We start from the raw sequence: 27,965 nt of genomic DNA, 5'->3' as shown, positions 1-27,965 counted from the left end.
CAGACTCCTCCCACCTCCTCGTTTACAGCAGAGGTGGTATTTTGAGATCATGGGGGAGTCCAGCATGGGCCTTCCCCTTCACCACTCTGTGGAAGAGCTCACCAGGGGAGCTCCTCTAGAGAAGCTCTCCTCCCGGCAGTTGACGTTCTCGGCTTTGGAGATCCTCAGCCAAGAGAAGGTCGTGAAGTGTGCCATGCAGGCCACTTCGTGGCTGGACGTTTGGCTAGGTTCTCTGGGCTTCCTATTGCGCTCTGAGGATTTGCCTAAGGAGAGCAATAAGAAGGCCCTGGAGACCTTCCTCCTCTCGGGCACTCGTTCCATCGAGTTTCTGGCTTATCAGGTTACCAACCTTTGGGCCAACTCGATATTAAAGCGACGGGACGCGGTGACTGAGAGGTTCCATCCGAAGGTCCCCGCCGTGGACGTCAGCAGGCTCAGACACTCCTCCATCCTTGAAGGAGCTTTGTTTGATCCCAAGGGCATAGAACGGACAGCTGAGAGGTGGAGGAAGTCGAATCATGATTCGCTCCTCCAAAGGGCCCTCACATCTCGGCCCTACAAGCCTCCAGCTCCACAGCAACCTCAACAGCAGCCTCGCAGGACACCGAAGCAGGCTCCGGCAGCTAAGAAGAAGGTGTCTAAGCCACAGCCCTTTCCTGTCAAAGACAAGAGGGGCGAAAAGTCCTCCAGGGGAGGCAGAAATCCTAGAGGGAGCGGCCGCGGCTGCAAACGCTAGGATTGGCAGTCCCCCCGCGTGTCCACCTGTGGGGGATGCCTTCGACGTTGCGTGCACAGGTGGCAGCAACATGGGGCCGATTCCTGGACAGTCTCTGTGATCGGCCAAGGATATCGCGTCCCATTCACAACATCTCAACCTCCCCTGACAGTGAATCCAGTGTCGTTGAGCTCCTATGCCATGGGATCGGCAAAGGGGCTAGCCCTTCTGGCAGAAGTCGAGACCATGCTCAAGAAGGATGCTCTCCAAGAGGTCGTGGACGGCTCCCCAGGCTTCTTCAGTCGACTCTTTCTTGTAAAGAAGGCGTCTGGAGGCTGGAGACCCGTCATCGATCTCTCAGCCCTGAACAAGTTTGTTAAGTAAACTTCGTTCATCATGGAGACAGCAGACACGGTCAGACTTGCAGTGAGACCACAAGACTTCTTGTGCACACTGGATCTGAAGGACGCGTACTTCCAGATCCCAATCCATCCGTCTTCCAGGAAGTACTTGAGATTCAGCTCAGACAGCAAGACCTACCAGTTCAAGGTACTGTGTTTCGGTCTCTCCACAGCACCTCAGGTGTTCACCAAAGTGTTCACACTGATTTCGTCGTGGGCTCACAGGAACGGCATCCGTCTCCTCTGCTATCTGGACGACTGGCTGATCCTGGCAGACTCGGAGTCGACCCTTCTTCGACACTGAGACAGGCTTCTGAGACTTTGCCAAGATCTGGGGATCATGGTAAATCTCGAGAAGTCCTCTCTGCAGCCTACGCAACGACTGGTTTACCTAGGCATGTTATTAGACACCAATCTCCACAAAGCCTTTCCATCAGACGACAGGATAGCAAGGCTGAGGAGGGTTGCAGAGCCCTTCCTCAGGCGGGAAGAGCTTCCAGCCCAATCATGGTTACGTCTTTTAGGTCACCTAGCCTCCCTGGCCCGTCTGGTCCCGAACGGCCGTCTCAGGATGAGATCCCTGCAATGGCGGCTCAAGTCCCGGTGGAATCAGGGCACCGATTCCCCGGACTCTCTGGTCCCTATAGGACCCTTGGAACAGACGGACCTGTGGTGGTGGCTGATGGACGAAAACCTACGAAAGGGAGTAGATCTTCTCGTTCCTCCCCCGGATTTGACACTGTTCTTGGAAGTGTCAAAAGAAGGGTGGGGCCCACATTCTGAACCAGAGGGTGTCAGGCCTTTGGTCAGAATCAGAAAAGTACCTGCACATCAACCTGCTAGAGATGAAGGCCGTGTTTCTAGTTCTTCAAAAGTTCCAACGGACCCTGGCGGGCCACTCCATAGTGGTGATGAGCGACAACACCACGGGAGTGGCTTATATCAACAAGCAGGGAGGTGCCTTTTCACAACAGCTATCCCATCTTGCAGTAGAGATTCTGAGGTGGTCCGAAGTCCACTCGATAACACTCCTGGCAAGAGGAATGTGCTCGCCGACAGTCTGAGCAGAGCATCGCAGATAGTGTGGTCTTTGGATTCTCAGATAGTCAACAAAGTCCTGACTTAGTTGGGTTCCTCCGACAGTGGACCTGTTCGCGACAGCCTTGAATTTCAAGCTGCCTCTGTACTGCTCCCCAGTCCCGGACCCCAAGGCTCTCTGGCAAGATGCCTTCCAACAACGGTGGGACAACATCGACGTGTACGCCTTCCCACTGTTTTGTCTGATGAGAAGGGTGCTCAACAAGACCAAGCTATCGGTCAACCTTTCAATGACCTTAATAGCTCCGCTATGGCATTACGCGGAATGGTTCCCGGACCTCCGCGAGAACTTCCCCCACGACACGAGCTACTCAGACAACCACATTGCAACATCTACCACAAAGCCATAGCCTCGCTTCGGCTTCACGCCTGGAAACTATCCAGCATCTCCTCACGGAGAGAGGCTTTTCGCAGCAGGTTGCGGAGAGACTGTCGCGACACCTGCGAAAGTCCTCCGCGGGAGTCTACCAGACGAAGTGGCGAGTCTTCTGTGGTTGGTGTCGTGGGAGGAGTCTCTCTCCACTCGATGCCACTATTCCAGCAATAGCGGAGTTCCTCGTTTATTTGCGGGAAGAAATGCGCCTTTCGGTCTCGGCGGTGAAAGGCTATCGCTCAGCCTTAAGCCTTGGCTTTTAGGCTAGAAGGAGTGGACATTTCCTCCTCGCTAGAACTCTCTTTACTCATACGCAGCTATGAGCTTACCTACCCTCAGTCGGAAGTGACACCTCCTCCATGGAACGTGGTTCGAGTCCTCAGGGCTCTTAAGAGACCTCCTTTCGAACCATTACGCCAGGCCTCTGATCGCCACCTGACTTGGAAGACGGCTTTCCTACTCGCGTTGGCCTCGGCCAAACGAGTTAGCGAACTTCATCGTCTCTCATACGACATCGCCCATTCAAGGGGATGGGGGGAGGTAACGTTCAGGTTCGTCCCTTAGTTTGTTGCCAAGACTCAGAACCCTGGAGTGCCGGACCCACGGTTCGACTCCTTCAGGGTCACGAGTCTCCGTTCTGTAACAAGTGACCCAGACCATCTGCTATTATGCCCAGTGAGGAGTCCGAGGCGTTACTTGAAAAGAACAGCTGCAGTCCGTCCCCGCGTGCAAGCGTTGTTTGTAAGCACGGGAAGGACTAAGAGGAGGGTCACCAAGAACACCATCTCGGCTTGGATTCGAAGGGTTATCCATCACGCCTTGAATCCTGACCCTCCTCCGTCACGTCACCCCAGAGCACATGACGTCAGGGGAATCGCTACGTCCCTGGCCTTTAAGAGAGACTTCTCTGTGACGCAGGTACTACAAGCTGGGGTCTGGAAGCGTCAAACGACCTTCACAGCCCACTACCTGCAGGACGTGACCCACAGGAGCCTCGATACGTTTTCTATCGGCCCTGTGGTGGCTGCACAACAGCTGGTCTAACCTCAGGCTCCTTATTGGACAGGTAGCAGAAGGTTGAGGGCATTGTTACCCGGTCTCAGTCTGCGTGAATGAAAGAGTATGTCTGGCCCTTACTTCTTTCTTCATCCTCCCCTCTCTTGGGGAAAGCAGCATCCTGGTCTCTGCATAGCTGACCTCAACCTCTGCAGGTAAACCATGCTCCCTTGTGTTCCTAGTATTAAGTTAATACTGTCGCGTCCCCCATACCCTGACGAGGTGGTATTGGGAACGTCCTAACCTAGATTTCCATTTAAAGATCTCCAGGTCAACTTCCTAGGACGAGTCACACTTTATTCCTTCACACACAAGCTTATGTAGGCCACACGTTCCTTGCAGAGCAAGGAACTTGTGAGGCACAGGGACTCCTTTTCTCGAAGTGCTGCTCACTCGGATTCTGAGTCCCCGGGTAAAGCCAAAGCCAGTAAGGCTGGGGACTTTCCACCCTTCCTAAGGGGTAAGTAACCCTATGTAAATAGCGTGGTTTGTATTTCGGTTACGGAACAAATGACAAATTTGGAGATAATTTGTATTTTTCCTAACCATACAAACCTTAGCTATTTAAACATATTTGCCCGCCAGCCCTGTCCCCCAAGACAAGTCCTACCTCTAAGTGAAGTGAGACATTTCACCGGTGTGTGAGGGGGGAGGGGTAGCAAACTACCCCTCCCCTACCCCCTGCTAACTAGCACGGGGGTAGTTAACCCTCGTTAAAATTCTATTGGCTTGTCAATTTCAGCTACGACGAAAGTAAACCCTATGTAAATAGTTAAGGTTTGTATGGTTAGGAAAAATACAAATTATATCCGAATTTGTCATTTCATACATCCCCTACCTCTTCTAAAACCGCCCTGTACTTCTAAGATTGCATTCTCTGTTTTATCCTTAATCCTTATAATCAGTACTCTACCATACACTTTTCCAACCACACTCGACAAACTAATACCCCTTGAATTACAACACTCATACACATCTCCCTTACCCTTATATAGTGGTACAATACATGCACAAACCCAATCTACTGGTACCATTGACAACACAAAACACATATTAAACAATTTCACCAACCATTCAAGTACAGTCACACCCCCTTCCTTCAACCTCTCGGCTCTCACACCATCCATACCAGGTGCTTTTCCTACTCTCGTTTCATCTAGTGCTCTCCTCACTTCCTCTCTTGTAATCTCTCTTATTCTCATCTCCCATCACTGGCACCTCAACATCTGCAACAGCAATTATATCTGCCTCCCTATTATTCTCAACATTCAGTAAACTTTCAAAATATTCCACCCACCTTTTCCTTGCCTCCTCTTCTTTTAACAACCTTCCATTTCCATTTTTCACTGTATCTTCAATTCTTGAACCAGCCTTCCTTACCCTCTTCACTTCTTTCCAAAACTTCTTATTCTCTCCATATGAACGACCCAATCCCTGACCCCACCTTAGGTCAGCCACCCTCTTTGTCTCGGTTGCATTGCGCTTTACTTCCACATTTTTCTCTCTATATCTTTCATACTTCTCTACACTATTACTCTGCAGCCATTCTTCAAATTCCCTCTTTTTCTCTTCCACTTTTACCTTCACTCCTTCATTCCACCATTCACTGCCCTTCCTCATACTGCCTCCAGCAAACTTCTTGCCACACACATCACTTGCAATCCCAACAAAATTTCCTTTTACTAACTTCCACTCCTCCTCTAAATTACGTTTCTCCGACTTTCACTCTGTCATATGCCATTTTCAACCTTTTTTGATATTCACTTTTTACTTCTGGTTTTATTAACTCTTCAACCCTCACTAGCTCCCTTTTACATCCCCCCCACTCTATTCCCCCACTCTTTTGCTACAACTAATTTTCCTTCCACCAAAAAATGATCAGACATACCGTTAGCCATATCCCTGAACACGTGCACGTCTTTCAATCTTCCAAACATTCTTTTAGTTATCAACACATAATCCATTAATGCCCTTTCTACCACTCTTCCATTTGCCACTCTTACCCATGTATACTTGTTTTTATCTTTCTTTTTGAAAAAGCTAGAACTTATCACCATCTCTTGCTCAACACATATCTACCAGTGTCTTATCACTCATTTTCACCTGATACCCCATACTTCCCAATGACACTTTCTACCTCTCCAGCGCTCACTCTAGCATTTAAGTCAACCTTGATAATTACATAATTCCTTCTACCCAGTCCATCTACACACCTAGTTAATTCATTCCAGAAATCATACCGCTCTTCTTCACTTTTCTCGCAACCTGGCCCATATGCACTAACAAAAGCCCAACATTCCCTACCCAACTTAACTCTTACCCACATTAACCTAGATGATATCGCCTCCCATTCCACTACTTTCTGTCATCCATTCACTCAGCAATAAAGCCACACCCTCTCTTGCTCTTCCCCTTTCAATCGCAGACACTATATCAGTCACTTCACCCTTCCCTTTTATATTTGTCTCTCGCAAAGCCAATACAGTGGAACCTCTACATAGGATTGCCTTTGCATACAATTGCCTTTACATACGATTGTTCCAACACCCGAAGTAAAATTCGATCAAATTTTCATCTCGACACCTGAAGTCATGCTCCAACATCCGACGTAGATCATGCGCGTAGAATGTTCTCGAAGCGTCGGTCGTAGTTTCTTGTTTACGCCTGTAGATGGCAGCACGTCGGAGGGACGCCATTGAGCGTCGCGTTGGTCAGTTCTCTGTTCTCGTGTGCATCGTGTGGTTGTCCTCTGTTCGGTCCGTTATTAACAGTGCTTATTATCTTCCTTTTCTCACGTTTCCTTTTTGATTTTACGTATAATCATGGGTCCTAAGAAGCTTAGTATCGTTACAGGTATTAGTAGTGGTGAGAAAAGAAAGAAGGCAATGCTTTCATTAGAATTGAAGCAAGAAATTATAGAAAAACATGAGTGCAGTGTGTGTGTGTGATCTGGTTGAACAATATTACCGGAATATGTCTACTATCTCAACGATCATCAAGCAGAAGGCAGCCATTAAAGCAGTCAAACCATCAAAGGGGATCAACATTATTTAAAAACGTCGTAGCCTACTCTGGAAGAGATGGAACGCCTTTTGTTGGTATGGATAAAGGACAGAGAGATTGTTGGTGATACGATCACTGAAATGATAATTTGTGAAAAGGCCAGTGCTATCTTTTGTGACTTAAACGCGGCGGGCTGTGGGGGTGACGCGGGGGAGAGTTCAACTGATCCTACAACAGAGGAATTCAAGGCGTCTCGCAGTTGGTTCAAGAAATTTAAGAGACGGACTGGGATTCATTCAGTTGTTCAGCACGGAGAGGCTTCAAGTTCGGACACCAAGGCTGCTAACGATTTTGTTAAGAAGTTTGAAAAGATCATGGAGGAGGAAGGCTACGTAGAGCAGCAAATTTTCAATTGTGATGAAACTGGTCTGTTTTGGAAAAAGATGCCTAGTCGAACATACATCACCGGCGAAGAGAAGAAAATGCCTGGACATAAGCCTATGAAGGATCGGTTGACAATTGCCCTATGTGCCAACGCCAGCGGGGACAGCAAATTAAGCCGTTATTGGTTTATCATTCTGAAAACCCGTGGGCATTTAAGGCACATAGAGTCAATAAGGACATGCTGCATGTTTTCTGGCGGGCTAATTCTAAGGCTTGGGTTACTAGGTATTTCTTTGTTGAATGGGTAAACCAAGTTTTGGCCCTGCTGTCAAGAAGTACCTTCAGGAGAGGAATTTGCTGTTAAAGTGCTTGCTTTGCTTGGATAATGCTCCTGCTCACCCCCCAGGACTCGAAGATGATATCATCAACCAGTTCAAATTCATCAGAGTGCTATATCTTCCACCGAACACCACCCCTATCCTCCAGCCCATGGACCAGCAAGTCATCTCGAATTTTAAGAACCTCTACACCAAGCACCAAGTGCTTTAATGTCACGCAAAGCACCAACTTAACTTTGCGCGAATTTTGGAGGAGTCATTTCAATATCGTACACTGCTTGAAGATCATAGATCAGGCTAGGGAGGGAGTAACTCGACGGACACTGAATTCAGCTTGGAAGAAGCTTTGGCCTGATGCTGTTTCTCCCAGAGATTTTGAAGGTTTTGCCCTCGAGCTTGAACCAGTGCTTGCCATAGAAGAAGACGTAGAAGAGATTGTATCCCTTGGCAAGTCCATGGGTCTGGAGATCGATGAAGATGACATCACCGAACTCATTGAGGAGCAGCATGATGAGTTCCAAGCACAGTTTGGGTCGGAGGACATCGAGGAGGTAGAGCACATCTTAAGTTCGGCTGAAATAAAAGAGAGGTTAGCATATCATCAACATGTGGTTTATTTCATTGATAAGTATCACCCACAGAAACTTCAGGTTTGCCGGGTAGTTTCGCAATTCGATGATGTCTGTTTAACCCATTTCAGAAAAATTCTGAAAGCCGTACCAAGCAACTTTCTCTCGATAGTTCCTTTAAAAAATCTACGAAGCGGTCTAGTGATCATGACGAAGAGAAAGAAAGTGAAGCAAAGAAAACTGAGATTGAATTGAGTGAAAGTTGTGAAAATTAAAAATCAAAAAGAAAAATTTTTTTTCTTTTAAATATAAAATATAAAAATAAAAAAAATGAATACAGTAAGCTAAGTTAGGTTAAAGTTCACGTAGTGTAAGTTAGAGTAAGTTACGGTACATTATCGCAGTCACCATCTCTACCTCCTCGCCGACCGTCCGTCTCCTCCTGCTTAGCAATTCCTACATCTGCGTTGGCCTCTGTCTAAGGTAAAGTGACAATAAAAACCCCTTTTTTATTTATTTCTTTATAATTATTCTTTTTTACATCTTTCTTATATAATGCAATTATATTATTGTTATCTGTAATTATGTGTAGTAATTTATTAAGGAGTTATCATAGGGTTTTGGGCTGTGGAACGAATTATACAAATTACACTGTATTCTTACGGGAATATTTGCCCCAACATACGATTGTTTTAACATGCGAAGCAGTTCCCGGAGCAAATTAAGAACATATGTAGAGGTTCCACTGTATATTCAGACATCCCAAAACTAGAGTGCGGGGAGCAGTCACTCTTCCCCCAGCTCCACCTCTTCGATGTCTCACAGGAGTATATAATACGGGAGAGGGGGTTCCAAGCCCCCTTGTCCCGGCCCTTTTAGTCGCCTCTATTCTAATTGTTTTTATGCCCCCGCAGCATATGTTGGTCTAAAAATCTGAAAACTTTGCTCTGAACATTTTTTTTATTCATTTACATCTCACTTACTAATACATTTATTGGAAAGAGGTTGCATCCACATGAAAGCTCTACAATTGTACATAATTCAAGTACTAGAAAAATTCTCGAACATGATTATTGTATTTTTCATGAATTACTATTAAAAAGTATTTATGGTTTATATTTTCTTTCTTTTTTCACATTCAATAAGTATTTTTTTTTATTGTTTTTTAGCATTCCAGTTATGACTTTATTTTTTATTTTTTATTTTTATTTTTTTACAAAAGTACAACAAACCAGAAGCTTTTAGTCTGTTATAGTTTGGACTTACCGATTTAAAGAAAAAAAAAAAAAAAAACCCTGTTCGAATGTCATTTTTCAGCGATGGCCATATGCGCTGTACCTCACCCCGTCTTTTGTAAGGGCATAAGTCCCAAAGGGTTAGCAACTAAAGCTGTTTATTTAAAGTGAGCATTAATGTTAACTCAAAATTTTCAAACTAAGACAAAACACTAAACTTTACTCTTGACTTTAAAATGCCAATATTTATTACAAGTGTGTACTGTACTATGAATCAAAAAGGCCTTTGAAAAAAAGTGTGGAGCAAGTTTCAGAATACTCTCTTCAGGAAGTCAATTAAGAATTTACAAAGACAAAGTAGGGAGAAGGTGGGGTAATGTCACAGTAGACTATGCTGATACCCAGATGCCTTTCCTTAGTTTTGTTGCTTTGTTAATATAAAACCTTATGATACTTGTCTTTAAATCATGTTCCTCTTGTAAGGCAGCTATTTTATTATTGAGCAAAAGTTTGCCAGTCTAAGTCTCTTAGGGAGTAACAAATGCTTTACATGCGAAGTCCTATCCTCTTTCCATTGTAATTGACCATCCTGCTATTCCAGCTGTGAGTGTGTTTTGGTTCTAACAAGAGGATGACCCTCCATACAGGACTAGCTCACTTTCATTTTGTCTGTTGAGAATTTATTTATTCTCAAATTGATCAGACCATTGGGAACAAAAAACATTATGAAGCATGATTTGCAATTATGGAATAAATTATTGAAAAGTTTCTAGATATTTGAGAGGTGTTAAAAATATGAATAAAACATAAATATAAAGGTATGTTGCATTTCTATAAAAGTACAGTACTACTATATAAGCTTTTCTCAGGGTTTAATTATTTTTTAAAATAATATTGGTAAAGAATAGCACCATAAATTTGATGGCTGTTACTAACATTAAAGCTATTACCAGTACAGGTAGTTGCTTGATATCTACTACTTTTGCAGAGTTTGTTCGTATTGCTCACAATGATTCATTAAAGTTTTGGTTTTATTCACAAGTTTTTATTACTTCCTTCAAGAAGGTTTTGAATTGAGAAATAAAATTTGTGCACTTTTATTTTACAGTGAAGGTGGCAGTATGGAAGAAGAAAGCCCTGAAGCATTAGAATGTGATGACTTATTAGAACACTTGCTTCACTATCCTCAACCAGCATTACCGTCTGTTCTTTCACCTCACTACCCACATCGGCATAGACATAGACATCATAATCACATCCTTAATACAGATTCTGAAGATGATGATGATGAAGAGGAAGAAGAGGAAGAGCAGGAGAATTCTTTACAGCCTTCATGCCGTCATCCTGTTGGAGGAAAAGTTCAGGTTTGAGTTTTTACAATTATTATTACTGTTTTATAGAAGTTTTCTGTATTAGGTTTACAAACATAGTTTTTGTTCATGTGTAAAATTTTCTCTTCCCCTTGATTACTGATTACAGTATTCCAAAAGCTGTCTGAAGATATATTCGTAGCAAGAGTCTTCCTTATTGATTTTTTTTTTTCACAGCAAAAGACAACTGCTTTTTAAAAATCAGAAAACAGGTTGAAGGAAATGGGTTATATTTTCACATCTTTTAAAATAACATCGAGATTCAGTTAACTTTTAAAGATAATCCTGTTTTTTTTATACTTGTATACCTCACTGTTCAACTGAGTAGTTTATTCATATTAAAATCTTATAGAAATTACCATCTTTACTGGTGTTCTTTGAATTTTTCAATTGTTGGGTTATTTGCTGTAGCTGAAAAATATACTCTGTTTTATAATTCAATGATATTTTAGACAAACCCACACACAGACTTAGCTCTGAAGAACCTGGAATGGCTTGTTCTTTTTAGGAATAGTAAGCATAAAAAATATATTCATCACTCAGGTATTCCTTGACACCTGATATGAGCACTCTTGTAAAGTATTATAAATTTTTTAAACAATTACACTAACCAAAGCTCCCTTGGAACTTCTTTGATTAGATCTAGAAAGTTCAGGTACCACTCCACCTAAAGTCATTCTTACCTGGAGGTCATGTGGCATTCAGATCTTGTATAGGATCTGAAAGATTAGGAGGAACGGGAAAATCTTGAACGTCTATCCTGTCCCAGGGGAGATGGACTGCATCTGAGACTGAACTGGAGAATGATATGTTACCAATTTGAAATTCAGGTAATAAGCATAATTATTACTTGTCAATGAACCCAAAAAGATAAGAGTTTTCTCAGTACTTAATGATTCAAAGACAAATCTAAACCAACTACCATCCTAGTTGGTTCAGGTTGTCTACAATCGCTTTCTTTTTCCCCAAGATGCAGAAGGCTGTGAAGTAAACGACATTGAGTTGTGCCCAATGTTGCATCCCCACTGCCAATTAGCAAAGGGAGTGAGACACAGTCTCTCCTTGCTTGTAGACATAAATCCCTACAGTAATGTTGTTGCTCATCAACACTACTGATAGACTATTGACGGTTGCTGTACAGTGGGGTACGATAGGTAAGCCACTTTCAATTTTAGATAGGTTATGTGGAACAACTTTTTTCCCCGTTACCATGTTGCTGACACTTATTCCTTCTAAAGAAGGGCATCACATTTGGTGTGACACTAGGAAAACGGCGGGTATAACTCTGCTACCAGTTTCCTTTCAAAACTTTCATGTCCGAGCTTAGGTTTAAAATTGCTTGTAGCTACTTTAACTGATCTGGAACAAGTGTAGCAAACTTGTTCCCATTACGTCAGTATGAGTTGTTGCTGCTCATGAGATGGCGACCTCATGTCTCACTTGCGAACGAGATGGGATGGCGGCACATCAATCTAGTGTGTCTCCTCAATGAAACAGGACAAGTGCGGCGTGTTCAGTAGGCGAGCAAATATTTTATTGCACATTCCCTCACTGATGCATATAAAAAGCACACTTGCTTGTACTTGAAAGCGAGCGTGGGACTCTTTTATGAGTCTTTAGGTGCAGAGCTAACGTTGCACTCACACTAGGATAATACAACCAGGTCTGTAATTCCTGATGAGGTCTACCTGAAAAATCTGAGAAGTAGAAGTGGTCTTCCTTGGAGAGAAGTTGGCTGCTTCCTTTTGAAAGGAAGACTTGCCTTCAGGTCCTCTAGAAGTTGAAGGAAGGTCAGAATCATCATGAGTGTGGATAGAAGGATAGTAAGCTCCTAATAAAGCTGTTTCTGTAACTGGTGAAGTAGGCTAATCTGTCACCTTTCGGTGTAGTGTTCACTTAGGCATACATTTAGGTGAAACTTTTGAAATAATCACCAGTGAGTGTTCTTGCATCGTGGAGGAGAAAAACTCCTTGAGCTGTAAAATCTAAACAAAAATACTATCTCCTGAGGTTATCACTCTTGTTGGGGAAGATGGAGATCTGTTAAAGTTCATCAAGGCTGACAAGACGAACGTAATTTGTAATATCTCTTGCTCTGGTTGCAAAAGAGCAGAAGACTAGGATTTATTTTTCCGTCATTACCCCCACAATTCCGAATTTTGGCAACACACTCCTCCACTAAAGTAACATTTTCATACATTGTAGGTAGCGCCAACTATTCAGTTCTCAGAAGCGTCAGGTGAGCTTTGTATGGCATCCTCTTCAGAAGTTTTTAGGTTTATCACTGCAGTAGAGTGAAGAACTTGCGATTTTTGGATTCTTAGGGGTAATAGTAACAGCAGTGTGGGCAGTCAGAGAAACGTAGTCTTCAGCTTTCCTTTGTGCAAGGTCCAAGGAATAAACTTAATTGTAGGCACCTTGGAAGTCAGGAATGTTGTTCTTTAGGAGGCATTGGCATATGTGAGCTGAATGAAGACCATTGATGAAGGCATCCAGAATATTGATCAGCACTGACAGCCTTTAGATTACATTCTTTACGTAACTTTGTTAATTCTCTCAACATTTCATCATTCACTTAGCTTCTGTTACCTTTTTGCAAGTAAATGCCTAGCAAAAATTTCATTTGGTGTTTTCACATACAGTCTATCTAGTATAGCTATAGCGGAATCAAAGTCTGCACATTCCTCAGTACACTCAATAACTGCATGAGACATGCAATTTACGTGTCCTGAATTTGTTAGGGGCATTCTCACCGCACTTCTAGTTGAAGTTCTCAAGGATCGTGTACCAATGTTGCCACTCCTTTGCCCCGTTAGTAAACATGGGTCAATATCCAGACTATTATCATTATTATTATTATTATTATTATTATTATTATTATTATTATTATTATTATTATTATTAGCCAAGCTACAACCCTAGTTGTAAAAGCAGGATGCTCTAAGCCCAAGTCCTCTAACAGGAAAAAATACCCCAGTGATGAAAGGAAATAAACTACAAGAGAAGTGATGAGCAATTAAAATAAAATATTTTAAGAACAGTAACATTAAAATAAATCCTCCATATAACTATAAAAACTAAAATAAAATTAGAAAAATAAGATATGATAGTGTGCCCGAGTGTACCCTCAAGCAAGAGAACTCTACTCCAAGACAGTGGAAAACCATGGTACAGAAGCTATTGTACTACTTACAACCAGAGAACAATGGTTTAGGAGTGTCCTTCTCCCAGAAGAGCTGCTTACCATAGCTAAAGTCTCTTCTACCCTTACCAAGAGGGAAGTAGCCACTGAACAATTACAGCGCAATAATTAACCCTTTGAGTGAGGAAGAATTGTTTGGTAGTCTCTATGCCGTCAGGTGTATGAGGACAGACGAGAATATGGAAAGATTAGGCAAGACTATTCGGTGTGTGTGTGTGTGTGTGTGTGTGTAGGCAAAGGAAAGATGAGCCATTACCAACCAAAGGACCCAGTAACACTTTAGCCCTAATATCTCAATGGATGGCTGGTGTCCTGGTGAACCTACTACCTCAGGTTTCAGCACACTCTCCATGGCTATGGTTGAGTAAATTGTGGTGACAATGAAACACTTACTTGTAGCTTCTCAAGCTTTACTCAACTTGAATGATTGCTAGTTTGAAACAAACAAACTTCTTTAATAACAATAGATAATAAATCTTTACCCTAATAATATGTAACCTATTACTCTTAATATTACCTATACAGTATTGTAATTACCTAACGTATGAAGGTATGATGTATGGATTACCATTGTCTCTGTGTTCCGGATGTAAACAAAGGGAGATAATGCTTCTTTTTGATGGGATAACACTTATATTAGATTAGGGTAACAAAACAGAGATAGAGAAGGAAGCAGCCAAGTAAAGTATCCTTAAGTAATTGATATACCACATTCGGATCATGGCAGTGCAAGACTTTCACAATAGAAGGTCCTGAAGTAATTGGATAGAACGAGGCTTGACAAGTTGCAGTCGACTTAATGATGGGTTGTGTACTAACAGAACTCTTATTGAATGTCATACTAGAACTGCTCAGGATTCAAATTAAGGGGGGTTAGGCTAGGATTGCCTCTACAGCCCAAAGGCTTTTAGGCCTCTTTAGATAGCATAAAGTTATTAAAATCAGAAAAAAAGCTTGTGAAGCTCATTAATACAGTACAGTACTATCAAAACGCATAAGCTTGGTAATAGTCAACTAGGCATGAGCAACCTTGCTTTCAGTGTGATCAACTAGCCTAATCTTCTCTGGTGTATCCCCAGAATTGAAATATAATATCCTTTTACAACTTTGTTCATCTTGAATTGCTACCAGGAAGATATTCCGTCATGAGAGGAGCCTAGAAAGAAGCACATTCTTCACAATGGTTATTCAAAATATTGCTCAGCAATAAATCTCTTGAACAACTCTCGCAATCCGGAGCTCGGTCTAAGTTAGGTGCAGTGACAAGAGAAGTGAAAGACATTGGGTACAGTTACCCACACTGTAGTATTGCTATCCACCACCATATGATTTCAATATTACATTAGTAGGTTAGGACTATTGCAAGGAAACAAAATGGAAATATTTTAGCTTTAAGGTAAACATCAACAATAGCCAGCTCTGATAGAGAAGCAATATGAATGCCAAGGGAATTTCAAAGAAATAATTCCGAGGTGCTGTGAGTATACTGTAAATATATCCAAATATTACACTACATATTTTTGCACCTTTTAATATCTCAATTATATGATCTTTTACATATGCACAGCATTTTCAGTAACTTGAAATGGTCAGGTGATTATTTTGCATGGCATTTTCAGGTTTTTTTCACTAGAAATGGTCAAATGATTGGACGGCGAGAGGTTGCACTACCCCGTGGTGGTTTCTTCCCTAGCATCAGTATGGGTAGCTTGGACGAAAGAGTACGAGTAGATCTGAGACCTCTTTCTGGTTAGGAGAGTTTGGTATGTTATGTATCAAGTCTCCAGTGACAGGGCTTGTGAAATTCTTATACACACAATCGCACGAAGATGAGATCTATATGATCATGATGGAGTGATATGAAGTAGAGGTATTTATATATTTATGAACAAGGTTTTTTCCATAGTTATTTTGTGTACCTTATATGTTGAATTTTATGTGATAGGTGTTATAGATGTGGCTGAAGAGCATTTTATATTGAATATTAAACAATAATTTATTTATTTTTATGTATACATAGTACAGTAGTACTTAGTTTAATAATATTCAAAAGCGCAAGATTTATTGCTGAATGTTACTGTTCTGAAATTAATGGTTAGCTAATCATTTCATGAAGTCATCTTTGTTTATATTGATGTACATGGACTCAGTTTTGTGTCTGAGAAAATGTCCCTTTTGTTGTTCCCCTTTCATATAGTGATTTCATTTATCAATGAAATAGTTAAATGCCTTTGAATTATTTTAGCATTGAAGTAATAGGTAAGTGCTTGAAGTAAATTCAGGGATTATAGAGATGACATGAAGTATGTCATCCGGGCCTTCACCTTATTACTCCATCCCAACATGTCTCAATGTTCCACCCTTCTACAAAACTATGTAACTTTTTTTGTCGTTGGAGCTACTTCTTTCATATGGCTCCATTATTTTGTCTTTCATCTTCATTTGAATTACCAAATATATTTTCAGGTAATGTACATTTGTCATATTGGCAAGTCATGCAATGCATACTTGTACGTACATGTCATTTTATCAGTAATTTAAGTTTTTCTTCACATCTTGGGAAGCCATTGCTTTTGAAAATACAGTACAATGGTCTGGATATTTTTATTTTTCTTAATATTTTCAAGTTGGAATAAAATTATTGTGTGAATAGTATTCACAAATAGTATAGATACAGAGGAATCCAGAAGTATACAGTACAGTATAAGAAATTTTTTATATATTTTTTTATCATGTAATTTGTGACCAATTTTTATTTGCTTTTTAGCCATTGTATTTGTATTTAGTACAAACTATTGTCTTTGTTAAGCTTATATCTCCAATTGAAGGAGTGGACCTAATAATAATATCTGACATAATTCTTCCACTTCAAGTGGATTATTACTTCACTTTTCACCAAATTTTCTTCATCAAATTATTTTTTCTTGTTGGAACTAATTTCATCTTTAGTAATCCTTGGCTACATAGTTTTCTTATTCTTTTTTGGTAACGCTAGTGTTCATCTTGGTTTATCTAATTTTTTGAGGCAATTTTTAGGTTTTTGTGGTGTATCCAGTCATTGATTAATCCTTTTACATTGACCAGTTGTTGACTGCTGCTTGTTTTGCGTAGGGTAATTTTACTTTATAGAGATTCAGTGTTAGCATTTCCTAACTTTGGGTAGATGCATTCATCCTGGATACATGTTCTCCCTGTGACTGATCCTATTTAGATTCGTTTTATGATGTCAAAAATACCGTAGAATATTCATTATTATAATAAAGTTTGATACTGGAAAGACCTCTGTATTCATCTTCATTTTTAATCTTACAGTGAAATTATTAAGACTTAACCTTTTTTATTTATTTTCCTTTTATAAACTAAATTTCTTGAGATTGCATTCAGCTTATCATCAAGTCTCCTCTTTAATTCAGGTCAAGGTGAATAACTTCTAAATCTTTGTCATATTTTTCTCATAAACTTTAGAGGGTTTAGTTTTCTATTTTAACAAGTATACTGCTCTTTATTCTTTTCAATGGGCTACAGATATTGAGCTGTGTCTAATCAAGATAACTGTACTTATTAGAGATTCATAAACTTAAACATTAAACCATTGCTAAATTAAGGTCTCTTTTTTTTCTTCTCCCGGCTAATTCTTTATAGTTGCATTAATGTCAGAGGAAAGCTTTAAATTGAGGAAACTATATATGAGAATAGCGATTACTTATATAAACAGCTCTAGTATGGATGTGGTTTGCATCTTATTCAATTTCATAGAAGTGCTTTTATCCACAAAATTTATAAAAAGTGTCTGAGAACAGAATTAATATGGCCCTGGTGATAGAGTGCATTTTTATACCATCATTGTACTCCTCCTCTATGCTACTATCAGACCTGTCATTTAAACTTGTACAGTATACTGTATCATGAAAGTTTCATGGGTCCCAATAGTTGTTATTATTCATAGTATTAATACTATTATCATTATTATGTATGCTATCATCATCATCATCATCATCATCATCATGACCTGAATTGGACAATAAGGAAATAAAAAAAGGAAAAGAAAATCTTAGATGTGTGGAAGCAAATTGAAAGACAAATATGTAACATTGTATTTTGAAAGCCTAAGCCTGATCTGCTATCATGACAAAATAATGATCCTTAGGTAGTTTTCCCATCCAATTCTCATTTCTTGATTCATTAAGCTAACAAAATTATTTAATTTTGAAATGTAGAGTGAAATTTGAAATGAGTAAAAGTTGAAGAAGTCAGACAGGTACATGAGAAAGATTAGAGGAAAGTATAAAAGTAAAGGGTTGAGACCAATACAACTGGGGATCACATATTCAGTGACTTCAAGGTTTTATGTTTTTTATTGATTTTACTTTTCATTGATAGTTGTTTACTATAAGATTTCGTTTTCTTACAATTTAATCTTAAATTGGTCGTTAGAGACACATCTTAGTCATTATTGTATATTTACCATACATTTCATGTTCACGATGGAAAACATTAGGAATGCTCAAACATACTCATGAATATTTTGATTTTAATCTTATTTATTTATCCCTTCAAGGTAACATTATAGTACATGTAAGGAGTATTAAGAGTGGTAGTAGGAATTTAAGGAAAGATGTGTGTATCCATTTTCATTATAGATCTGTGATTAGCTAATATACCTGTAGGTCTTGTTTTCTTTATGAATTCTTCATATTAAACAATTTAACTTTCATCATTATTTCTTCATATTGAACCATTTTTTCGATTCATCACATGTAATAATACTACTGCTATTTTAGGGAATAAAGTAACAAGAAGTTTATTTTGTCATCCTGTCATGTATTCTATGAAAGCACCAGTGTAGCGTTGGCCATATATTTTCTTGAGCAATCATTATTCTAAAATGGCACTGTCTTTAATTATCTAAATTGGTTAGTTACTTTTTTCCTTACTGTCTAAATACTTTCCATATTCAGTACTGTTTTTGTTCCTTCAGATATCTGAATTTGTAATAAGTTGCCATCTGTAACTGTATTTTCTATTCAACCATAGAATTGTAACATCATTGGGTCTGGAAAATAAGTTACAGCTTTTCTTTTGAGTGTCTGTGGAAGAATAAATGAAATTTTTATTGTAAGTTATAAACAACTTGTGGCATAGCCTCTCACTGGAACTGAAGTATGATTTAGATGTAGGTGACAATAGTTTTCAAGTTGATGCAAATGAGCTAGAATGATACATTGTATGAGTAACTTTCAGATATATTGTTCCTTATATGTCACCAATACAATTTTGAAATTGAAGATCGTATCTTTTTGCTTCGGTGATTCCCTGAATTTTTGTATATTCATTTAGCTGATCTGGTAATCTGAAGTATAAATGCATAATTATAATACATTCAAGAAAATCAGTAGAAATTTTCACATTCTTTTAATCTGGATATTTATCATTCAGCAGCTGCTTTGTATTATACCAACTGATTATATGATATAGGTAAAACTACACAAAATTTATGTTCTGAAAATTGTGAGTTCAGAGGAGACATATTTGATAATTTATACATGACAGGTTGGTATCATTATCAAGTCTGTTCTTATTTATCATCAAATGAATCTGTGCTTGGAATTTTAATGTTTTAATTCATACAGTTTTATTGAACGTATGTCCTTTTCTAAGCTTAGCTATTTACCATGTCTCATACCCTTGAGTAAATTAAAAATATTGCAGTACAACTGAAAAATATTCACTTAGAATAGTGAATTCAGTACAGTATGATGAATAAAAACCCGAATGCTCTCAACTTTCCAGATAGGTATACTCAAGAATTAGCTACTTGATACATTTACAGATTGTAATTTAAAAATTGAATCCATAAAAGCCAATTTCTTTAATTACAACTAGTACAGGATGCAGTACATTCTAGCAAAATAAGCCTAACTTCTTGAGTAAGATAGTTGATACAAGAAACTTTTACAGGTTGCATTTTAAACATCAAATCATTTAGAATTGTTTTTAATCACAGCATGTACAGAATTCTCCAAGTTTCATTAAAGACTTCTCAATTGCTGCATAATAAATTGTTATGGAGCTGTATTTTGTTTTTTTAGTAGCAAAGATTTTTAAAAGCCTTATTTCTGCTGTACTGATACAATTGTTACACACATTAACATTTTGTGACTGTGTTTTTTAGGTCTGTCAAATCATTCAAGGAGAAAACTTGTACTTCATTAATAATTACTTATCAAAAGTGGAGGTTCATGAAGATCCTTCTGTCTGCTGTAGAGTTCTTGTATCACCTTTATTCTTTCTAATTACAGTTTTTTATAACTCAAAATGTCTCAGTTGAACCTACTGTGCCATATCCATATCTTAAGTGAAAATTTTTTTGTTGGTTGATAAGCAGAACCTGGAATTACTACCTAGTATATCTTCAGCTACCATATGTATTGTAACTGAAAGTTTTTAAAACTTTGATGGATGCTAAGTAACTGCAATCTTGTCATTTACTTACAGATTCACTGATCACATAAATCTTTCAAGACCAAGATATGCAATTTCTAATAATTTTAAACATGAAAAATTAAATATATCTGAAGCCAGCTGCTTGTAACCTTGCCTTCTATATCAATTTTAAATTTATTTAAAAAGAATGTAATTTTTTCCTAAATTCTGTATGAAAAATCAGAAAAACGATGGCCAAATCAGGGTTTGCAAAAGGATGTTATGTGATTGAAATAACCCTCTAGTTCCTATTCCTCACTGCCGTAATTGCCAGGCAGAAGAGAGTATTAAGGGTTGCTTCCCTCTTTAGTTCTGTGATTAAGGGATAAAAAAGTGTTGTTAAAAGAAAAATGAGTGCTGTGGCAGTCTTTCTTCTCTTGTACTTTGGTTATATATTTAGGCATCTATATTTTTTATTTCATTAATAGAATCACTATATTCAAGTGGAACAGTTTTAGGTTAAGTAACCAATAAAATTGAACTTTAATGAAGGTCCTGGTAAAAATTTAGCTTGATCAAATCCCACATTTTTATCAACTTTCACACAGTTCAGTGGATGTACTGTATTTGCATTTCAAGTGTGAGTGGGCAAAATATTTTACTAGATATTTTCAATGCCATTTATTGCCTCATGTTCCAAGTTGCCGCCCCCCTTTCAGCAGGGAATCAATGTTCAAAAGTTAAAGGAGAAACTTATAGTATTTTAGTACAGAGGATTTGCAACATGAATTTATTAAAATCAACTAATAGATTTGGCTTTCTGTAGAATAGACCTGAGATTAATCTTCCCAGTTCTTTCATCCCGATGAATCTTTGTTTTTCTAATAAACTCGGGAATATTGTGATAAATATTTAAATCACTGAATTGTGACAAGATAGTTGATGTATCAGTAGGTATTGAATGAACTGTTTTGAAACCCTTTCAGAGTAACTTTGAAATTTGTTTGACAGTGTTATAAGTATAAGGAGTTTATTTCAAAATCATCATTAATATTGGTTGTTTCCTTGTAGGGTTAACAGAAAGCCCATAATTTTTTATGGGACAAATAATGGACTTGTGTTATACTTGACAATACTGTACTGTAAAGCATCTTTTACATGGACTGTATTTCCTTAATGGGTTTGCAAGAATGTGTAAGACTATTCTTGCATGCTTTTCAGACAAATAAATACTTTAGTAAGTGTGTCACTGTTGTTCATAAATACTCTCAAGCAACCACTCTTAAATTAGTTTTTATGGTAGGGTTCCATGAATTTTCTTTTCTAAAACAAAAATTCCAAGAAAGTGTTACATGTCAAGTGGAGTTACACTGTTGTGTCAACTTAGATTTGATCTTTACAGTGCGAGAATTGTTCCTTAAAAAGTAACAGAACATGGTGAAGTTAAGATGTCTTATGTTAACATCTTGATTAATGTTTCAAATTATCTGTGATTCAGCTTTAATGTAGATGAAAGTAAATGGAAAATATGACCCATTAGATATATCCTATATATTTTGGTGGTTGTTATACAATGTGGACAATTATGCTGTGCATAGTAGTAGATGTGTAACAATATTTTATATAAAATAAGTAACTTGAACAAAGGTACTAGCATATACTCAACACACAGTTTTAGGTATAAATTGTGTAGTGCTAAGAGAATTTCATTAGTAGTATCTAGAAGTTAACAGTACAATACCTATCTAGGTATTTCTGTAAAGTCCTTAAATTTTTACATGATTTTTTATTTTTTTCCAGATTTGTTATAAAAGTGGCTCTTTAGATACAGTGTTGTTGTTGAACAAGGTATATTCATTAATACAGTTTTATTTTGAGTAGCTTGCACTGAGTTCTTTTTCAGATGATATTTTAGTACAGTATTTTTATTTTGTACTTTTCAATTATTGTTACCGTTCATTAGATGTTTTTGTGAATTTCCATCCCCACTATCCACTTACTGTCCTGTTAAAAAAATAATTGTTGAAAAGGAATACCCCTTTCAGTTTTATGTATAAAAGAAGTGAAACCTTAAATTTTAATCTAATTGTTGCTGTAAAAGATGTGCATGAGATATATACCTGGTTATTACCTCATTCATTTCTCCATCATCTGCTAATCAAGTCATTAAAAAACTGTATAAGGTTGTGAAATACTCAGCTTTGTGAGCAATGATTATTGTGAATGGTAAACTTGTCTTACAATAAAAATCCATGGTTATACATATTTGGGTCAGTGAAAATTTCTTAACTTGTCCTTTTTTCACAGGCCTATAAAGTTTGAATGAATGTTAGGTAATCATATTTTGATACTATGCTACCTTGATATAATGAATGTGAAGTGATAATAGTGTATCATAGTTTTCTTGATTTTTCAATTTTTTTTTTTTTTTTAAAGTAATCCTCTTACTGTTGGGGACGATTTGATATTATGTAAGTTTCTTATACTGTCATTGTTGTTTAGTATTCTGAATATTTTCTAAATATTTTTTATATTCTTTTACCATTTTTTGGTGTTTTAAAGAAGTGTGGTGGGAAAAGGCTTTATAAGATAAAGCAGCTTTGCTGTTTTGCATGTTATATGCTATAATGTAGATAGATTGCCTTAAAAGATCTAATAATAAGTTGCAAAATCTTGCATCTATTTTGCTCTTTGAAAATATACTGGAGATTTTCAAGAACTGGTTTATTTTGTTTTATGTACAGAAAGAAGCCACTGCTATTTCATGTTTAGTGTCAAAAGGATGCAAATATCCATAAATTGGTGTGCCATGTGTTTTTTTAACTAATAATCAAAAGAAATTTAAGCACAAGTGCTAAAAGGGAAATATCCCTTGGAGTATTTGGAGAAGATTAAATTAGCTGGCTGAAGTGCTTGAAGTTATTTGAGATGACTGGTACTTTTGTTAGTCTGTGAAGCTTTTATAAAGTCTAGGGGAAAGAGAAAAATGAAGCGTGTAAAGTAAAATTTTATTAGATATGAAGTGCAAGTGATAGGTAGTAAGGAGGGTCATATCACCATTCTTGGAATATTCATGTTAAGAACAGATATTTTATGACTAGATAAGTATTTTAAATTCTGCTGAACAAAGAGATAGATGTTGACCAAAAAAATGGAGAACTATGCTCTAAGTTGCTTGTTTTAGATCCCATTATTTCTGGGATAACTATTGAGGCTTTGGGGATGAAACAAATTGTTTCCACTGATATCCTTCTTTACATCCTGCTTCTAATATTACCTCCCTATCTCTTTTTGTAGAGATTGATATAGGTGATAGTGCTTGCATATAGTTTAATGTTATGGCTTATATGCTGGGCTTTTCCATTACCTTCAGGAATGCATGCAGTATATTTGTGTGTATATCTAGCCACTTTTGGCTGGAAAGATTGAGATAGGGACTTTGCCATTACTGGCACACCCTTTTTCTCATTAGTTATACAGCAATGGTGAAATTCCAAAGTGGTGTGCAAATCCATGACAGATCTATCACAGTACAAATAATATTCATTATTAAGAAGGTAAAAGATGGTTTTATAGTATCTCCTTTGAAATCTTACAGTAGGGTTTTCTTTTATGCAACCAAATTAGTTTCACAAGCCATATATTAAGAAATTCATACTTGTAATTTGATTTTTATTTGTAGAATTTACTACAGCATCATTATCTAAAGAGAGGCTACTGTTAGCTATCTTATGTCTATTTTCTCTGCATATACTATCTGCAATTTTTGTATTATCAAAATTATTTATTTATCTTGTTAAAAAGTTTTATGATAATGTTTAGCAATTTTGTTATTGAGGTTCATGCCATTAGAATTACTGTCCTAAAGGATGTTTTGTATTTCAACTATTTATTCTTAAAGTTATATGATACTGGTATGAATGTGGAAACATGTTGGATCCATATTTGAATGAAAGAGAAAGCAGTCAAATCATTATCATCTTTGAACTGGAAATCTTTGATATTCAATTAAATTATTTCAAAATAACCCCGTGTTATGACTTAATACAAACGAGAATTGTGAATTGAAACAAAGTTTTTTTGCAATAATGGAAGGAGTATAAGATTTCATACTTTATGTTTACACACGTTGCATACGTTGTACATTAAACATATTGTGACAGACCTGATTTAGTTTTTCTCTTTAGATAACGTTTTGCATCTTTTATTATTTTCTAGCTACATTTTCTTTCTTTGCAAAAACAGTTTCCATCTGTCAAGGTTTATTTTTATTCTACAACAATATTGGGGTAGTTTTGTCTTCTTAAGGCTCTACCTGTAGAAGAGAAGTAATCGCCAACATCTTCAGTATAGGTTCTTATTGTCAAAGTGACTTTAAAAACATTGAATACAAAAAGGGGTATTTCCAGGCAGTGGTCTGATATATAGACCTTGCTGTACAAAAATAAAAATAAAGCTAGAGCAGTGATGTATATTCCATGCATAATATTTATAGAGGATAATCAATTATGCATGAATATGGACATGAGACTATTTACATAAAAGCACAATTGTATTGGTTAGCAACTGTGATTTATGTCTCCCCCCATTCTCCTTGCAATAAGCTCTCGAGTAGACACTTTTTCTCTAAGCCTTTGAGATTGACGTGAGGTCACTAGTGGTGAATTTATTGAGGATTGCCTTTTATGGTCCAAGGAAGCAGCTACATTGAAGAGAGGGGTCAGCACTGTACGAAAGAGATGCAAATTTTACCACCACACCCAGCCACTAGGGAGACTGACCTCACCAGAAATCCATTAGCACCACAATCATTTCCCAGTAGTGAGATGTCAGGTCTTTGATCCTAACTTTTGTGACACAACCCGGGTATAGGAGAGGTAGTCACAGTCTGCAGTCATGGACTGCCATTTTCCTTTGAGAACGACAGTCTATGGGCAGGGATACACATCCTGGGCAGGCAAACAGACTGTGAAATTGGAAGTGTACTGAAGCACCAAAAAATCTGTTAATCTCTTCACAATAGATGTAACCTGACATTGGCCAGTATCAGGATGAGATATTTGATGGTCTTCACAGCAGTCTTGACATTACCATTTGACTAATGATAATGGGGCAAGGTCACCATGTAAATCTCCATAACTGTAAATTCCAAGAACTTGCTGCTAATGTGCTTTGGTCTTTTGTCACTTTCCTAATAGTGGGAGGGAAGAGCAAATTCCTGGAAGTAGTGACAAATGCTGATATTATTAGAAGCAGCATTATTATCTGTGCTGAAAATGATGACAGGACAAGCATGTCAATGAGTAACAACTTCCCTGTAATGAAAAAAAATTTGCCCGAGATGGAATCAAAGGGCGGCTTTGAACGAGTATCATCTGTTATTATTAAAGAGTTCCTGCTGCTGACTTGGTTTCAATATCTGCACTGATAATTTCAAAGTCAATACCGGCCCAAAATAATTCTGCCTTGCCTTACATTTAGTTACTTTCACACTGTGCAGCAGCAGAGGGGAACAGTGACAATTCTTTCTGCAAAATTGATGAGGTTACCATTGGTTTAGAGATCAAGGCCATGGGTGTGTGATGTGACAATTTGTGAGATGTTTTTTTTCCCTTGACACCAATCTCTCATCCAGGCTATGTACCAAGAGATCTACATGTTTATAAAATTCGACTGAATTTATTTTTTTGTATTCATTCTTACATCATTAGAGAAAGTACTGTGTAACAATTTCTCATTAAAGAAATAAACAAAGATCACAGAAAGTTAGCCTAATATTCACACTATCTACATTCAAATAGGTTACACTTTAAACCTTCATCAGAAGTTGGCATATGACTGAATAAGACTAACACATCAAGAATGCAAGCAAATAGTTAGTTTTCCATGAACTAACAATAGGAACAGTTAATGACACAACCATTAAACAAGAGCAGTGTTACGGTATTTGAATATACATTTACAGTACATGAATAATGCAGAATAAAGAATAATGCATTGCAGTAGTTGGTACACGTACTTAAATTTAAATACATGGTGGGGGGGGGAGAAATCATATTATCTTCCTAGTCCAAATAATCCATCAATTAATAAATGTATTGAAATTGAAATCTTCAAGGAAAGAACCATTCCAGAAATATAGAATTTACTTCACTTTTGATTTTTGTACTTGGTGCACTGACCCATGATCCAAAGCTAATGATTAGTTGGATTTATTTGTACATTATTACAGTATTTTACTTCTAACAATAAGTTATCCTCATTTTTGAAAATTATATTTATACGGTGGTCAAAGTGAACACTACTGTAATTTAAAATAAATCTAACAGCTTGAAATCTTAAGTGTTTATAGTGATTTAGTTGATTAATCAATGTATACTCAGTTCTAAGGGATAATGGAGTCTGCAACTAGGTGACTAACATCAGTTGGTAGTAAAGTACTTAGTGCCTTAATATTTCCCAAATTATGAAGTCATCGTGGGCTAGCAGTGAGTCCCCAGATGTTGTATCTGGACAAGGAATGGAAAATTTTATAAAAGCTGTAAATTAAGATTTTTGAGGGAATTACAAATGGCTTCCAGCCTTGTAAGACAAGAAGTTACAAGATCTCACTCAAGAGAAGGGGCTAGGATAACAACAATGGGAAAAGTTCCTGTTAAAGATGTAGTGTGGACCTAACAAAACTAATATCCATAATTTGAGAACACGAGTGCAGTTAATCAAAAAAAATATTGATTAGATACAAATCATGTGGATGTGATAGAGCTACTAAATGAGACTGTTGGGTACTAAATTTATTTTGAAGGTGCTGTATGTAGAAGCCATATCAAACAATCCTAAAGGAATTGTTTCATCGCCCAACTTTAACTGTACTGTAGTGACATATATGAAGTTTTTTTCCAATACAATCGCCTTTTATTTTGGCTGTTAGACAAACCAGGATTAGGTAGAGCAGGAAATGTTACACATTGCTCAAATAGGTTTTGTTGTAAGGCATGATGGAAAGTGGCTGTTTTAAGTCTGATAAATTTACTGCCAATGTCTGAATTAAATTATATCTTAAACCTTAAGATGCACAAGCCCATTTATGTCCTTTGGTCACCAAATATATGATGCCATATCGCTTCCTCCCTCAGTAGTTGTACTATGAAGTAAAAAATGAAGAGGAGGTTGGATAGCAGTATGGAAGAAAATAAGAAGAGAAATTAGTGGGCTAAAAAAAAGTTGCATAGTAAATATAAGTGATAAACAAAGAAAGCATAAGATAAAAATCTTCAATGAATAGAAATTAAAATTCCATTTATCAAAATCAAGTTGCTATAGCTAAAGGCAGAAGTGATGCTACAAAGATCCTTTATTAGTGCCTACAATGTACTGTCAGCACTAGCCCCCAAGAAGCGAAAAGTACTCTTGAATGCTCATGTGTCTAGAATCAAGATTTCATTTTTAAGAAAGCTAGGATTCAGCAAATAAGATTTTTACTTTCAGCCCTTTATTCATGAGAAACTTCCCTACCATGCTAGCAATTAAGGAATTCTGATTGCAATGTCAGTTGGACTTTATTACCTTTAATTCAAGGGATATACTGTATTAACGGGTATGCGATTGAGAAAACAGCTAATTACATTAAGAATTTCCAGAAATAACAGATTATTATTATTATTATTACTATCCAAGCTACAACCCTAATTGGAAAAGCAAGATGCTATAAGCCCAGGGGCTCCAATAGGGAAAAATAGCCCAGTGAGGAAAGGAAATAAGGAAATAAATAACTGAAGAGAACAAATTAACAATAAAT

At 37.6% G+C, this 27,965-nt stretch overlaps 1 protein-coding gene across 1 annotated transcript in view; it reads left to right on the top strand.

The window, feature by feature from the left end:
- The window catches only part of LOC137640050 (SPRY domain-containing protein 3-like), a 165,674-nt gene extending 141,433 nt beyond the window's left edge, over window positions 1–24,241 (top strand). The window contains 2 exon segments of the mRNA XM_068372441.1: window positions 10,281–10,536; window positions 15,364–24,241. Coding sequence (XP_068228542.1) covers window positions 10,281–10,536; window positions 15,364–15,498 — 391 coding nt within the window. The 3' untranslated portion in view covers window positions 15,499–24,241.
- The last annotated feature ends 3,724 nt before the right edge of the window (window positions 24,242–27,965 follow it).

The sequence above is a fragment of the Palaemon carinicauda genome, chromosome 4 (assembly GCF_036898095.1).
Source record: "Palaemon carinicauda isolate YSFRI2023 chromosome 4, ASM3689809v2, whole genome shotgun sequence".
Taxonomy (NCBI): Eukaryota; Metazoa; Arthropoda; class Malacostraca; order Decapoda; family Palaemonidae; genus Palaemon; species Palaemon carinicauda.
This window is presented reverse-complemented; position numbering and strand designations above follow the sequence as displayed.